Source organism: Pecten maximus, chromosome 15 (genome assembly GCF_902652985.1).
Source record: "Pecten maximus chromosome 15, xPecMax1.1, whole genome shotgun sequence".
Taxonomy (NCBI): Eukaryota; Metazoa; Mollusca; class Bivalvia; order Pectinida; family Pectinidae; genus Pecten; species Pecten maximus.
The window spans coordinates 36690430-36707374 of NC_047029.1; the positions used below are offsets into that span (position 1 = coordinate 36690430).

General features: G+C 37.0%; 2 protein-coding genes and 1 long non-coding RNA gene across 3 annotated transcripts in view; 1 reads left to right on the forward strand and 2 right to left on the reverse strand.

Annotated features, from left to right (window-relative positions):
* LOC117343417 (transformation/transcription domain-associated protein-like) overlaps positions 1-16945 on the reverse strand; it is a 153703-nt gene that overhangs the window by 34998 nt on the left and 101760 nt on the right. The window lies entirely within an intron of this gene.
* Positions 4875-10139, reverse strand: LOC117343077 (transformation/transcription domain-associated protein-like). The gene is made up of 5 exons (XM_033905362.1): positions 9856-10139; positions 9190-9401; positions 8306-8567; positions 7860-7933; positions 4875-5029 (listed from the first exon to the last, which is right to left on the reverse strand). The coding sequence occupies exons 2-5, from the start codon at positions 9336-9338 to the stop codon at positions 4999-5001; spliced, it is 516 nt and encodes a 171-aa protein (XP_033761253.1). The 5' UTR covers positions 9339-9401; positions 9856-10139; the 3' UTR covers positions 4875-4998.
* On the forward strand, positions 14932-16455 carry LOC117343081. Its single transcript, XR_004535955.1, has 2 exons — positions 14932-15430; positions 16352-16455. It is a non-coding gene; the product is annotated as an uncharacterized LOC117343081 (long non-coding RNA).

Sequence of the window (16945 nt, forward strand, 5' to 3'; positions counted from 1 at the left end):
CAGCTTTATGCATATTGCATAACAGCATTTGTAAAGGGTATATTATAATTACATGTAGCTAAAGATTAAGACAAGCAAGTTATTCATTTATCAGTTGGGATTTTTTTTAAATTAGAAAGCTTGATCCACTCTGAGGGAACACATCAGTTGTAAAAATCACCATGAAATGTTCTGTGGGATACCTTATGTTGGACCAATTAGATATAAAAATATTCCAAGTGTGCAAGTGTATACATGAAATCATGAGAACGGAAGATGTTCATGTTAGGATCCCGGAGACTGCAGTAAATCTTATCACGATCATTCTAGATTTTGTATATTGTCTCTGTCATGGACTGTACAGTCATTGTAAACACCATGATTGACCACTTTGTAACGACCAACAGATGTGCTAATTTTGATAGTTTTCTAAAAGAAAATATCGGATTTCATCTTGCTATCACTGATCAACGATACACATAGTAAATGAAAAACACGTGTGATTTTGCGTCTGACCAGACTCGGTATCAATTACCATCATCAAAGTATGGTCCTAAAAGAAAACAAACAATAATTCAAGTCTGTTAGCTAAGGGGGTTAAAGTTGTTTGCAAGCGACTTGCCTTTATTTCATGGTGATAGATATTCTAGCGCAAACATTACACTAGCCAGAGCTTTGTGTGAAAGCCGTGTCCAACAGGCGCCATTTTGATTGAGTGATCACGTGAACAGATGGATCACGTGATCGCTAAATTTAGCCAAATCTCGCGAGAAAACTACTGAATTGTAAACAAAAATGGCGTCGGCAAAAATACCGGAGGGAATTACAAAATACGGGAATTTGGGCTCTCCTCCCGGGAGGAAATAAATGACTTGAAAATAAGGGAGATTTTGTCTCACGCCGGGAGGTATGGCATGTATGTAAATATAAATATAATATACTGTCTAATTAACAACTAATTAACTTATAATTAATGGTAAAGGTTTACAGTAGTATAATACTGATAGTCTATTCCTGTCAGTGGGGTATAAAATGTCTCACCTCCACACACTGTTTGATCCAGAAGTGAGTGCCCATGGCCTCCCAGTTTTGTGTACAGGTGATATAGAGGAGACGGTCAAACATCCGGCATAGAATTGAATTCTCAAATACCTGTATAACACAAAATAATATATAAACATCTGATGTGGAATCAAATTCTCAAATACCTGTATAACACAAAATATTGTTATAACCATCAAACGTGGAATCAAATTCACAAATACCTGTATATAACATAAAATATTATCATAAACATCTGACATGCAATTAAATTCTCAAATACCTGTATAACACAAAATATTGTTATAACCATCAAACGTGGAATCAAATTCACAAATACCTATATATAACATAAAATATTAGCATTAAAAAATTGCACCCATTGTTTATATCAATAAAGTTCAAAGGAAGTCATCCCCTGATTCACAAAGAAAAGACAATTCAATATTTATTCATCTCAATTCTTTATTTACCTCAACAAATTTGTGCCTGATAGTGGGTTGGTAACAGCGTAGACCACTGAGAAAGGCGGACTCCAGTTTGGATGTTAGCTCTGTGCCGCTGAGGCTTTCGTCACGGTAGATATAGTTGACTAGTTCCAGGAATTGGGCGTTCAGTTCTTGTTCGTCAGGGAACCGTTTCTCCACATGCTGCATAAGTTTCACCAACAGTATGGCTTTTTCTCGGATACTGGGCGACTGGTTAATAGCTATAGGTGTCTAAAGGAAAAAAAAAATAGCATTAATATGGGTTATAACATTATTATTGGTTATGACATCACTATGGATAACGACACTTAATATCTTTCAGTACAAGTTCTGAAAATGACAAAAACACATGGAAATCTTTCAATAAGGTATGTTGACTTTTTTGTATTCTGATATCCATACCCTTAATTTGACCTCTGACCTCTGATATCCATACCCTTATTTTGACCTCTGATATCCATGCCTTGGTGTTGACCTTTAAACTCTTATACTCTTATTTTGACCTGATATCCATACCCTTATTTTGACCTCTGACCCCTGATATCCATACCCTTATTTTGACAGCTGACCTCTGAAACCCATACCTTGGTTTTGACCCAGTCCTCCACCATTTTAGTAATAGCTTTCATCACTTTGGCATCAGTCGTCTTCTCAATGAGACCAACAAGGATTTGTCCGATGAAGCTCTTTCTCATCTCCAGACTCATCACCCCGACCCTGTTCTTCACCAGGTCAAGACTCAGAATCATCAGCTCACTGGCAACTGTCAACAGAGCAACACAGAATGGTTAACATAGCTAATGATTTATAACTTGTCAACAGAGCAACCAGAGAATGGTTAACATAGCTAATGATTTATAACTTGTCAACAGAGCAACACAGAATGGTTAGCATATATAGCTAATAACTGTAGTCAATGTTGGGAGAATAAATTTACTGTTAATGGAACTGATACCTTGTTGTACTTATTAAATACTGATAGAAATATATATCCCAATAATTTAATAATTTAAATGTAAAAAGTTTAAAACTTTAAAACCTCTTCGAAAGAAAACTTCATTGAACAAAACAATTGTTATGGCTATACCTGGACTAGATTCGGGGGAGGTGGGGACCAGGTGTTCTCGCGCCATCTTGTGTAGAACCTTCATGAATGTTGTGATGAGTCTGTCTATGTAACAGTGATTGTGCATACAGGCCGCCTTCAGGATCATCAGGGTACTGAACAGCTGAGACGGAGAGCCAGTTGACGCCCTGATAAAAAAAAATTTCAACCTCTGTAGTTAGATGTATATAATAATGATCTAACATCAAACAGATTTAACTTATTCAGAGAATAGAAGGAAACATTTCACATCACTGACACAAACTAACTAAAATGTGACCTACTTTTCATAGCCGAGACATGTGACCTACTTTTCATAACTGACGAAATTGTAACTTACTTTTCGTAATTCGTGAGTCCCTCGTACACAACCTTGCTGACACAGGCATATAAACATTCCAGTTCCTCATACTTGGAGGCCACATTAGAGGTGACAGGCTCTGTGGGGAAAAAGCTCATGAGACGGGACAGTAGACTGTGTACACCCCGTATAACTTTGGTGTTAGGACACGTCATACAGGCAGCTATCCCACGCTGGAGGGGTTTAAAGCTTGTCAGAATTGTCTCCTTTTTCTGTAAACAAAACAAAAAGAAAAACTAACTGATAGATCATAAACCTTATTTTACTAACACTCTGGATTATGAAAGTATTTGCTTAACAAAAATTGGAATTTGTCATATTTGGTACAATGAATGACGTTGAAAAATCCCCAGCTTAAGCTTAAAACAAAAGAGAAATTTGTGTTATTGTGAATGGACATCCCCCCCCCCCCCCCCCCCCCCCCCAACTGATGATAAAAATCAGAATCTTTTTCTGACGAAATTCTATTTGAAATCGGAAAGCCATATGGCGCAAGATTTAGTAATTAAAAACTAAGACGTTTGAAGCTTATATAATAAGTTCCCTTTCTCCCTTTCCAACAAGCCATCACATACCAGTATTGTGAGAAGAAAACTCAACAGCTCCAGGGCGGTACAGATATTGTTAAAATTGGGTAGAGGGTTCTCAACGGTCGTCAGTAACTTATCAAACCAGACAAGTTTCAGCTCGGTGCTCGACCAGATATCAGGGCGTAGTGCCATCTTCAGTAATCCAACACATCGCCGAGATAAAATTTCTCCCGGGGATCCTGGTGTCTCATTTACCTACAGCCATAAAAATAATTTGATGAGGCAAAAAAATTAAATGGATTAAGTGTTTTGTTCAGGGTTGGAAGTCAAATATTGTCGCCATGACCTAACTTTTATCAAGATATATCTGCATTCTATATTGAAACGGTATATCTATAGGAACTGAATTATTTGAATTTTACTTGAAATGCAAAATTATGTAAAAAATAAATCTATATTAAGAAAATAAAACCAAGCTATAAAATCTATGATATTTCAACCAATCATCAATGTATGTTAATTTAATGACCTCTAGAGGATGACATCGGTGTTGTTGGAGACTTTACCTGACATGCTATTCGCAGTAAGAAATTCACAACAGCATCACAGTAATTCTTCTCAATGGGCTTAGTAAGGTCCGACTGACTCCGTGTACTCTGTAACACCAAATACTTAGTTAAATATCCGAATTAGGCACTGAGAAAATGTGTGTTTAATTGTATTAAAGCTGTGTCCACATTTTCACTCTTAGAATTGTTACACAATATGTATATGTTACCCCTGTTACGTAAACATTATCTATTTTAAGACAACTGTGAATCAACTTCAAATTAACCATTCTTGTTGGCCTGGGTGCATGAGGTCTTACTACGAGAGTTGACTGGAATACCAAGAGAAATCCCATATGGCCAGGTGATCCCATTTCATGTCTGACCTGGGAATTGAACGGTGGCTGTCTTTGTGACAGGAGAGTGTGTTACCTCTTTGTCCTTTGACCTCGCTAGTAATATATGATACTTGTAAAATGACTCTAGTAGAGGCTAGAGTTATCTCCCTTCACCTGAGTTATCTCCCTTTACCTGAGGTACTGAGTTATCTCCCTTCACCTGAGTTATCTCCCTTTACCTGAGGTACTGAGTTATCTCCCTTCACATGAGGAACTGAGTAACCTCCCTTCACCCGAGGTACTGAGTTATCTAGCTCCCCTCACCAGAGGTACTTAGTTGTCTCCCTTAACCCAAGATACTGGGTTATCTCCCTTTACTTGAGATACTGAGTTATCTCCCTTTTCCGAGGTACTGAGGTTACTCACCGCTCCTGAGGAGTGACGTGATCTCTTGGCCTCCTGAGGTGAATCAACAGATGTCGATCGTTTAACTGGGAGGTTCTGGGTTAGAGCTTGACTCAGTTCCTGTCCGGCTGGTTCTACAAACGACGGATCCTGGTTGTCCTTGATCCTCTGTATCTCCCACTTAATGACTACCTCAGCCAAGTCTACTGCCAGCTTACGGTGCTCAATAGACGCCTGAGGTCAAAAGGAAACACACAACAGGTTAATTATAGGTCAGGGGTCATAGGTAAACACTCAATAGATCAATCACAAGTCAGGGGTCATAGATAAACACACAATAGATCAATCAAAAGCCAGGGGTTATAGGTTAACCCTCAATAGACCAATCATGGTTCAGGGGTCACAGGTAAACACACAATAGACCAATCATGGTTCAGGGGTCACAGGTAAACACACAATAGACCAATCATGGTTCAGGGGTCACAGCTGCAGGTTAACACACAATAGACCAATCATGGTTCAGGGGTCACAGGTATACACACAATAGTTCAATCATAGGTCAGGGGTTATAGGTTAACCCTTAATAAACCAATCATGGTTCAGGGGTCATAAGCAACAAGAGCGGTTGGAGAACAGCATAGCTCGTCTCGCAAATGTTTGTTAATAAATAATTAAAATATTAATTGGAATGGTTTCGCAAATTGCATTAATAATATTTATGTTGTTTAATTGATCAGATTATGTTTTGTGAATTCATCCAATTTCAAAACCATACCAATTTATATATATATGAATTATTTATTGACAAACATTCGGGAGACAAGCTATGCTGTTGTAGTTTAAATGAAGATATTAAATACAAATTTAATTGCTTTTGGACATATTTCTTCAATTTTTTTGACAACATATTATCCTAATGAGTTGTCTCCCTTGAAAAATGTGGACCGGTATAAATTGTCTATTGTGACGTTTTCATATTGTTTTATATTCAGTTTCACCCCAAGAAGGGATAGTGTAACTCCATAGGGACTCTTTTACCAAATATCAGCACCCTAGTACAATCATAAAGTGATGTGTTAGATAGCATTCAACATTTGCACAATTTTTTTTTTTAAATGTGATTTTTCCCCAAAAGTATTTTAATTTTAACTCCGGCAAGGGATAGTTTAACCCCCACAGGGAACCCAATACCATGTATCACTATGCCTTTCAACACTCACAATATAAACTTAACACAAAATCCAAAGATTTAAAAACAAAAACAAAAAACAAAGATTTAAAAAGAAAAAATCCAAATTTTTTTTAAAGTTTTACTCCAGGAAGGGATTGTCTTACTCCATAGGGATTCCATTGACAAATATCAGCACCCTTGTACAATTATAAAGTGATGTATTAAAACCTTTCAACACTTGCACCAAAAACTGAACGCAGAAATATTCTAAGTCCAAACATTTGAAAATTCTGTTTTTTTTCCCAAAAAAATCGTTTAGTTTAACTCTGGCAGGGGATAGTTTAACCCCAGAGGAACTATATTACCAATTATCAGCACCCTAGTACAATTATGAAGTGATGTATTAATACCTTTCAACACTTGCACCAAAAACTTAACGCAAACATTTTCTAAGCCCAAAAATTTTCAAAAATATGTTTTTTTTTCCAAAAAATCTTTTAGTTTAACTCCGGCAGGGGATAGTTTGGCCTCCAAAGGGACCATATTACCATAAATTACTATGCCTTTCAACACTTGCACCAAAAATTTAACATTTGGAAAACCAATGCCGACGCCAGAGTGACAACATAATCTCTCATTCTTCTTCGAAGAGACGAGCTAAAATGACTACAGGTTAGAGGTCATAGAAAAACACAACAGGTCAACAGTTATGGGGTCATAGGTTGACAGAGGGGTCAGAGGGGAACCAATAAAAGGTCAACCACTAATATGGTGCCAAAGGTCAACAGAGGTAAACTGAATAAAACACACCTGTTCATGACATTTTCATCATTAGTTCTGATATTAAACCAAAAAGAACACCAAAATAATATCATCCATAATGTCTGATCAGTGACCTTAAACAGTAATTATAGAGGTCACAAAGGTTAACTTGTATAATACCAGTTTGAGCAGTAACTTAAAATGACGTACCACTAATTGTCTGAAAGAAAACATGCCATACTTTAATATCACAACATATAGTGTGGACATTAGATATAAGAATTAAAGATTGGACGTCTCATAGTTGTCCCACAATTTAATGTACCACCTAACTTCAACCATATAGATGAACAGACAGATGAATTATTATGTGTCTAATCCATACAGACGATCAGATGAATTATAATGCATATAATATATCCCTTAACTTCATCCATACAGATGGACAGATGGAATATAATGTGTCTAATATACCCCATAACTTCATCCATACAGATAGACAGATGGAATATAATGTGTCTAACATACCCCATAACTTCATCCATACAGATAGAAAGATGGAATATAATGTGTCTAACATACCCCATAACTTCATCCATACAGATAGACAGATGAATTATTATGTGTCTAACATACCCCATAACTTCATCCATACAGATAGACAGATGGAATATAATGTGTCTAATATACCCCATAACTTCACCATACAGATAGACACATGAATTATTATGTGTCTAATCCATACAGACGATCAGATGAATTATGATGTGTATAATATACCCCTTAACTTCATCCATACAGATGGATAGATGAAATACAATGAGTCTAATATACCCCATAACTTCATCCATACAGAATGTGAATTGTAATGTGTCTAGTATACTCAATAAATTCATCCATACAGATGGACGGATGAATTATTATGTGTCTAATATACCTATTAACTTCAATGCAGAGAAATATCAATATCGGGAGGTGTTTACAAAATTATTTTAGCTTAGAGTAACCATTTTTTTCTTTTTCATTTTTTTTATTATCCGATATGAACTTTTTTGTTTTCATTGACAACATGGTAGAAATCAATGCACATCTCAAAGAAAATCTCCAGAAGTGAAGGTAGAGTTTACATACAGTATGTGGACAAGCTGAGCTACTGTGTGTCCCTCCTCTACGATGATCTTCTTAGTCCAGTGAGTCAACATTCCCTGTAAAATACAACAGCCACATGTATATGTAATATCCTTACAAACCATACAACCTACAGGAAATCTACATACATCCCACTATCATACAATACTGTAAAATTTTATCATTTCTTTTAAATTTTCCATTTTAAAACACAGGTACCATATTCAAGAAAATATTAACAAAAACACAAGTACAATATTTAATGATACAATTAAACATCAAAGCTTTGCAATGCCTCCATACACTGTCAATTAAATACTTCAAACATATTGGGCACTTTTCCATTACAGTCTCGACACTGGCACTCGTTTCAGACATCCTGCCTGAATTCTATTTAGACCAAGGTCAAACACTGACCTACAAACGACCTATCATCACCTGATACATACATTTCCGTCCTCCATGAGTCCTGACATGGCTGGTGTGAGCATCTCCAGGGCCTGTCTCACAACAGTGCGTGCTTCCACAGCATGAGCCTTTAGTAAACTGTTGAACACCTGAAGAACGATTCGCTTGTGGATGGCAAACTTAGCAATGATATGCGACAGTAGAAGGTGGCCATGGTACTTTGTGGCCGGGTCGACACAGTTTTTGGACAGCAGACAAGGCCAGGCGAAGGTCATCAGTTGACGGAGTTTGTTCCCTTGTTTCCTGGGAGCTAGGATAAGATAAAATAGCAAAAAAATAAAACAAACTCTCTTGTCTACTAAACAGGTATAAATGTAAGTTAATAGCACTAGAAAAGTCAATAATGTAACTCCTACTTTAAATTTTTGTTTAAAACATAAGAAATACTTAAAACTCTATCTAAATGAAAGAGGTGTAGGTATACAAACCCTTAAAAGGAATATTGGAAACAATTTCTTTAAAGCAATTTTCTATACCTATTACATCCCTCATTTATCATTGTATATGTATACTCTTACCCCAGCGGACACAAATCTCTTGGAGAGTTGAAGGATTAATAAAGCCTCAATCCATCCTAATGACTGATTTTTTATGTGTATCATGGATATCCTATATCCTACGAAGACTTAATGAATGAAGTAAATAGTCAGAAAAAAAATTGGAACAATTAAATAAGAATGAATGACCTTTAAATCTCATACTTATTAGCAGCGTCGTGTATGTGAGATGACGCCTGCTCTACCAGTAGTTATATTGTATTAAGTTACATGTAGAATCCCATACTTATTAGCAGCGTCGTGTATGTGAGACGACGCCAGCTCTACCAGTAGTTATATTGTATTAAGTTACATGTAGAATCCCATACTTATTAGCAGCGTCGTGTATGTGAGATGACGCCTGCTCCACCAGTAGCGACGACAGCTGAAGTAAGAGTATCCTGACGGCATCGGACGTCCCAAACGGGTTGTCGGGGTCGATGATTTTGTTGATAAAGACACTGATGATGTCCTCCATGTTGTCCTGGTCTGGAGCTGGGGGCCCGCTAATCAGTTTCTCACCGTCACCACCCTCAAACACCTGGTGGAAACACGGGATAAGGATGTTCTGTAGGATCTGTGGGGAGAAATAACAACGAAGTGAGCGAGGTAGAAACACAGAATAAGGATGCGCTGTAGGTTCTGTAGGGAGAAATAACAACGGAGTGAGCGAGGTAGAAACACGGGATAAGGATGTGCTGTAGGATCTGTAGGGAGAAATCAATACAAAGTGAGCGAGGTAGAAACACAGAATAAGGATGCGCTGTAGGATCTGTAGGGAGAAATAACAATGAAGTGAGCGAGGGAGAAATACAGTTAAAGTTAAATCTGTCGAGCTAGAAGATCCTGCGAAAATTGATACCAAATTTTAAGCTTAAATCGTCTTTTATTTCTGCGAGACAGACAGATGTTTTATGTAATCAGTGTCCAGTGGGGCAGGACTAATGAAGATAAAACTCGTTAGAATCTCCAGTCTGTGTAATAGGTAAACCTACCTTGATAAAACTCGTTAGAAGCTCCAGTCTGTATAATAGGTGTAACCCAGGGTAATTGTTGAACGTTGTATGTGTCAGGTCCCTGTGCAATATACTCGTGACCTGTACTTATTGTACCTGTGAATCGTATTGTGGTGTTATATCCGTACTTGTTACCTGTTACGAGTTGTACTCATGTATTGTATTGTGATGTTAACTCTGACCTCGGACATGCACGCTTCATCTGTTTGATGAGCGTGGACACGACACTCGACGAGCGGCACGACTTTCTCTCTTTACTTTCACTGCGCCTGCGCACTGAGCTTTCTGGTGGTAGAATATTTGTGTATCCCGAGCCGAGCCCGAGCCGAAGACCCGAGCCCGAGCTTTGGATATTTCCGTTTTTCTCCTTCATTACTGAATGGATTAAAGTGATTTTTTCTACAAAGATTTGATTTCAGGTTTTAAATCAATCCGTGTAAGTGGATTTTCTTAAAATGTATTTTAACGTCCTAAATCGACGATTTTCATTTTTTAGGGGGAGAATTTGTGTAGCCCGCAATCAAGCGTGACTATTCATGTTTTTTGCTAATTATTTCCGATACATGCTATTATTGAGAAATATTACTAGATACAAACAACAAGTAAATATAGCTGATTCTAAAAATATAAATTTCAACATATATCTAATGTGACTTGATGTCAAATTTTGACATTTTTGTAACCGCGCCGACGATCAATGAACTCGCCGTGTTTACCGAGCTTTCACCGAGCCCGTGCTAAGGGCAGATAACTTGCAGGTCTTTGTCTTGAATGTAAATAAATAAAACTATTGAACAGAACAACTCCCAAGAGTGTAATATATTTGATGGTATCACATTGAGATATAGTCAGGATTTCTACTTATAACATTGATCAGAGGGTATCTTTGACAATATCGACTGGCTTACTTTTGTAAAAGATTTGGGTTTTGAACACTTACCTGTTGTATATAGTACCATATTTACATCCTGTAAATCAGAGCGCGTGTTGTTGTGATTGATTGATTGATTGATGGGGCTTAACGTCCTTGTTCCGGTTATAACCGAGCCTTGGACACCATGTGTTGTTGTGATCGTCGGTCCATATTGTTTATACGGGGTATTCCAGATATAATATACTATTTTAACTCGGGTATTCCCTTTGGGGAATCCCTTCCGGTGGTATTGTCGACGTTTCTGATTGGCTAATGTTCGCGGTATGTGTTTATTTATAATCACCTTACCTGTACATTACTCTACGCTCAGGTATCGGTCTATCTATAGTCTTGGGACAAACTGCACGTGTATTTCGAGGCATACAATTAAATTTAGCTATATAGCTGGGGATTTTAGTATTATACGACAGTCTGGCAGAGGCTTACATGTACATGTAGCTGGCCGGCTCGTCTTTCTCCTTCACAGAGTCAGGTATGGAGTAGATTTCGGACTTAAACCTCTAAATTATCCCGGGTTGGGTGGTATTTTTCTCTCAATTATAGGCATGATATAGTCAGTAATTCCGTTGTTATTTCGGGTGGTCTTTTCCCGTTGTAGGCATGTTTTAGTCGTTGTATTTTTGGGTACATTTATCCCCAGGGAGGGACAGGGGTGGATATTTTTCATACGAGATATGGACCGGACGTATGGGCGGCCGTTTTAGGATAAAATACAGAAACGCACAGTTAGGTTACGTGAGCATTGTGTATATATTCAGTCATCATGTTTCATCACTTCTAATCTTCATATAATAAAATGTTGAACTTTATAAACTGTGTTGTCATTCCATTGATCTGTAGCCAGCTGTAAATTTCGAGACAGAACCACAGAGTTGACGAGCTTGAAAATCACTATACGAGGATACACTGGTCTCAGGAGTCGGAACTAATACAGTAGTGCCGTAACTCCTCAGAACCTTTACACTTTTAAATCTCTGTCCTATGCTGACGAAATTGTTAGGATTTAAGTCTTCACGGTTTCTGAAGGAAAAAACACTGGCAGGAGCATGGCTGACGTTCGTCAAGGTTTTTATTCCATTTATGTCTACTGTCCTTTGGTTTAACCACAGATGGTGAGTGATTCCAGAGTTCCATTGGTCATAATAGTTCCAATTGAGGATATTTCAGGACATGGCATCAGTAATAAATTCCAACCAATTCATTATGTACCATTACAACAACGTCAATGTCAAGAAATAGAAATAATGTTGAGAGACGATACAGGTAAACCAATTCCATTTGAGAGAGGAAAGTTGTCGTCACCCTACATTTTGAGAGGCATTCTCTAGGTTCAATTTATCAGAACTAAAAGGTCTATACAAGAAATTATTATTAGGTTCAAACTTAAGAAAAGCAATCAATATGAAAGCTGCTCACCAAAGTGATAGAAACATATTTGATAGAGATTAGCTTAAGCTGGAAGGAGGAGAAAAAGTAAAAGAAAAGAAAAGAATCATCCAATCAGCATAGAGCAAAAGATATTTTTGATGCATGATTACCCCCCCCCCCCCCCCCCCCCCCCCCCCCCCCCCCCCCCCCCCCCCCCATATATGTGTGTGTATGTGTAATATTTGTGTAGTTTATACAGAGTGGCATTGAAAAATGTCTTTAGTTCATCAGAACTCCTGTGAATGTGTCCAGTCAGAATTAGATTTATTTGATACACCACCCACTCAAACCAGTGTGGAAGATGGATACTGGCATCAAATTGGAACGGTGACATCTGTCAATGATGGTGGCCCTTATGTCTTTGACGTATCAGGAGCTGGAGATGATTACTTAGATCTAGCAAATACTTCCCTCTACGTGAAAGCACAGATCCTCAATAATGATAACAACCAAACTGATGAAAACGTTGCACCTGTTAATCTTTGGTTACATTCTCTCTTTGGAGATGTCAGCGTTTGTCTCAAAGAAAAACTAGTCTCATCACCCAACAATATGTATTCATTCAGAGCTTACCTGGAAACCCTACTCAGCTATGGTTCTGCAGCCAAAGAATCTCAGTTGACCAGTGGAATGTGGTATAAGGACACAGCTGCGCAAATGGACACTGCAGGAAACGATAATCCTGGCTACATAGGAAATTGTCAACAGCAACCAATAGATCTGCGATGATATGAAGAATCAATTCTGACCTATTTGCTCAGGAAAGATATCTTGTCAATAATGCAAGACAAAGAATTCAAAATTGTCATCAAGGACGTCTATCTAAACGCGAGAAAAATTCTAAATCAGTGAGACTAGCCCATACAAAAGCTTTGGAAATATCACCTGCCAAATACCCAATCAGAAGAATTGTAATGAAAGTATTTTCTGTTCCAAGAGGAAATCACAATTTTGTAAAGGACAAATGCCTAAGAGATTGGTCATTGGATGTGTAGACAGTGATGCCTATAGTGAACTCATCACCAAGAATCCTTTTCATTTTAAAGATTTTGATGTTAATTTTGTTGTCCTGAACGTGGATGGCAAACAAGTCCTCACCAAGCCTTTGCAGACAAATTCCATTCAGAAACATTGCGTAAGAAGCTATATGGGTCTGTTTAACACTACTGGCAAAACGTCTCGTGACGAGGGTAATAACATCTCAAAGGATGAATATGGCACTGGTTTTATCCTGTTTCGATTCGATCTGACACCTGACCTTTCAGAAGTGGGCATATTTCATCTTATGAAAAAGGGAAACTTGTCTTTGGAAATGCATTTCGGGACAGCCCTACCCAATACCATCAACATTGTGGTGTATGCTGACTTTGAAAACATCATAGAAATAGATCGTAACAGGCAAATTATTTTTGATTATAGTGCAAGATGAATACTTCAGAAATAGAACTGATCCTACAAGCCGTTTTCTCCTCATTTTGCAGGAGTGTATGCTAGAAATACATTACCTTCATGTCCTTTAAGTGTTCCTAGTCTCATGGTTTGTAATACTGACCCAGATAATAAACAAGGGAAACATTGGATTGCTATGTATATAGATGAAGAAAAACGTGGAGAATATTATGATCCTTATGATTGTCTGCCTTTCAATTAGATTTTATCAATTTCTTAAACCAGCAGTGTAAAACATGGATTGATAATCCCATTGCAGTGCAGCATTTGAACTCTCTAGTGTGTGGTTAACATTGTATCTTTTACTTGGTTCACCGATAAATGAATGATACGAATGACTATGAATGACATCACCGAATATCGTTAATCAGAATGGCATACCAATACTTACGTTGTAGATGATTTCGTTCATCATCTTGAACGTTACTTGTTATAATAGTAATGAGTATACATTGTTATTAATTGTAGGTTTTGTGTAGTTACTGTATGTATTGAAATCTATAACTTATAAAAATATTGATTGTTTAGTTATTAAGAAATCATTGTTTGTATATACGTTTGTGAATATAATAATAGGGAAAAAAAACATAGTATTAATTTTATTTTATTTTTTTCAATTGGAATTCTATTGAATTGGTTCCGATGTTTGTTTGGTGTTCATCACATAATCTCCAAGATAACTGTAATCGATTAATGTCTGTCCTCTCAGAAAAATAATGACAAAATCATGACAAAAAATGACAATTAATGACAAAATCATGAAAAAAATGACCTCCGTACAACTCAAGACAGTTATGGCTGTAACGTCACAGTCTAGAAAGTTCCGGGAATAGAAAGTGAAACCATTTTACTATGGTAGTATTTTTATTTCTGGCAACAAAACAACACCTTTATTTCACTGTTGAGATGAAGACATCAATTCAGAATGATTATTTTGAACTGACATGATTCCATTTTACAATAAAAACTACTTAAATCTATTGTAATTCACAAAAATAACCTCTGTAATACTCTTGACAGTTATGGCTGTGACGTCACAGTCTAGAAAGTTCCGGGAATTTTTTTCCAAACTTGGTAAAGCCTGATCAAATAGAGATGATCATAGATCAAAATCAGGATATAGAAGTTGAGGTCGTGGCAAAGGATACAAACGTCACAAGGACAAAGGTCAAAAGTAGCGGTCTCTGCATGTAGCAAAGCTGATGCCTGTCTTATGGCCTAATGACATTGGTTCAGTGATTTCCACAATATCTGTATCATTTTACATTAGTCTAACAGATAACCCTCCATTACAGGAACTTAATTCCTTACGGTTAGTGGTAAAAGTAGCTAATGACTCACTGCTGAATTATATAGGCTACATTGAATATACATAGTCAACCATTTTAGTCTCGTGCTAGTTTTGATGTGTTGTTACTTGTTGTGCCAGATACAGAGTATAACCAGCAGTGTCCAGCGCTGTTAGGTACCAATGTAGTAAGTGTTGTAAAAGCATTAGCCTTGGATGGCGTCATGTTCCTATCTGAGAGGGAAATCGCTGTGCCCAGTACATTGTATAACTTGATCCTACTCTGTGAGAACCTTGAGCAGGAAGCCAATCACCTTTGATCCTTATGAGTCCATGGTTATTACTGACATCGCGAGGGGACTTGACCTAGATATACAAAATCTTGTTACCGAGAATGCCGCAATTTTGACCGGAAGTATACAGTTTGCCCTCGTATCATCAAAATTCCAGCCAAGGTATGTACTTTAACAAGTAAATATATTTTCATTCAGCCTAAAAACACTATTCACACTGCTAGCTCAGTGAAGGTTGTGGATAATCTGGCTTCAAATCTGCCAACTGACAAAAAGCATAATTTTAAAATATGTACTAGAAAAACTTGGTATAGTAGTTGACTATGAGAGCAATACTGATTAGCAACTGTTCAGGACACGTCTGGTCCTGGGAATTTGGAACAAATGCGATTTCAATCGCTCATTTTGACTTCAGGTGTATTGGTTTCAATGTTTGGTGTTCATCACAAAATCTCCAAGATCACTGTAATTGAAGAATGTTTGTCCTCTCAGAAAAATAATGACAGAATCATGACAAAAAATTACAAATAATGACAAAATCATGAAAAAAATGACCTCCGTACAACTCAAGACAGTTATGGCTGTAACGTCACAGTCTAGAAAGTTCCGGGAATAGAAAGTGAAACCATTTTACTATGGTAGTATTTTTATTTCTGGCAACAAAACAACACCTTTATTTCACTGTTGAGATGAAGACATCAATTCAGAATGATTATTTTGAACTGACATGATTCCATTTTAAAATAAAAACTACTTAAATCTATTGTAATTCACAAAAATAACCTCTGTAATACTCTTGACAGTTATGGCTGTGACGTCACAGTCTAGAAAGTTCCGGGAATAGAAAGTGAAAGCATTTTACCATGGTAGTATTTTTATTTCTAGCAACAAAACAACACCTTTATTTCACTGTTGAGATGAATACATCAATTCAGAATGATTATTTTGAACTGAAATATGCATCCTTGATAACAATGAACCACCCTCAGGTGAAGGATTTGTATAGATACACTATTTTTTATTATAATTATAAAATGCTAAAAGTCAAAACATTCTAACTTCAACTTTTGTTTTATTTTTCAGACAGATACCACATCCCCTATCATGAGGCAGAAAATGAGAGAGCTTTAGCCAATTTCAAAGATTTCCATCAATGCTTTTTTCAATAAAAACGAAATAAAACTCAATTCATGTGTTTTTTTTATTTTTTAGTACAAGCTTCATCATGACTAAAATTCCAGAAGGTTTTCACCCTGAAAAAGACAAAGAAAAAAATCAATAAAATACAGTTAAAGAAAGGTATGTCACTTCTGTATTTGAAAACCAAGATACACGGGAGAGAATTGATGACATCTATGGGTTTTTCTCTCTCCCAGAATACGTGTTGTTCGTTTATGAAAGAAAGACGGACATTGTGATTTTATATTGTTTTCAGATGAGCCTTGACAAAGACTTCCAAAGGCTGTATTAACATTTGCAGGCCCGTCAAGATATGTTTGAAATATTACATTTAAAAACTGACAAACCGGTTTGTCCGCATAAACGAACAAGTCCCTAGACCGTAACGAAGTTCCTTTTGTGGTATCGTCTAACACACAGACATGACCTCACAGGTATTCTCGTTGTTTGGAAGGTTCTTGCTTTGTACGTCAATTGTTGTTACCGAACTCATTCGTC

What these genes read in the sequence shown, in the direction of transcription:
- LOC117343077 (XM_033905362.1), bottom strand. Translation starts at nt 9,338, where the DNA reads ATGGAGGACATCATCAGTGTCTTTATCAACAAAATCATCGACCCCGAC. An exon ending in ATACACGACGCTGCTAATAA is followed by an intron (nt 8,568 to 9,189) that starts GTATGGGATTCT and finishes CCTAGCTCCCAG; the next exon opens with GAAACAAGGGAACAAACTCC. An exon ending in GCTCAGCTTGTCCACATACT is followed by an intron (nt 5,030 to 7,859) that starts GTATGTAAACTC and finishes TTTTGACCTCAG; the next exon opens with GCGTCTATTGAGCACCGTAA.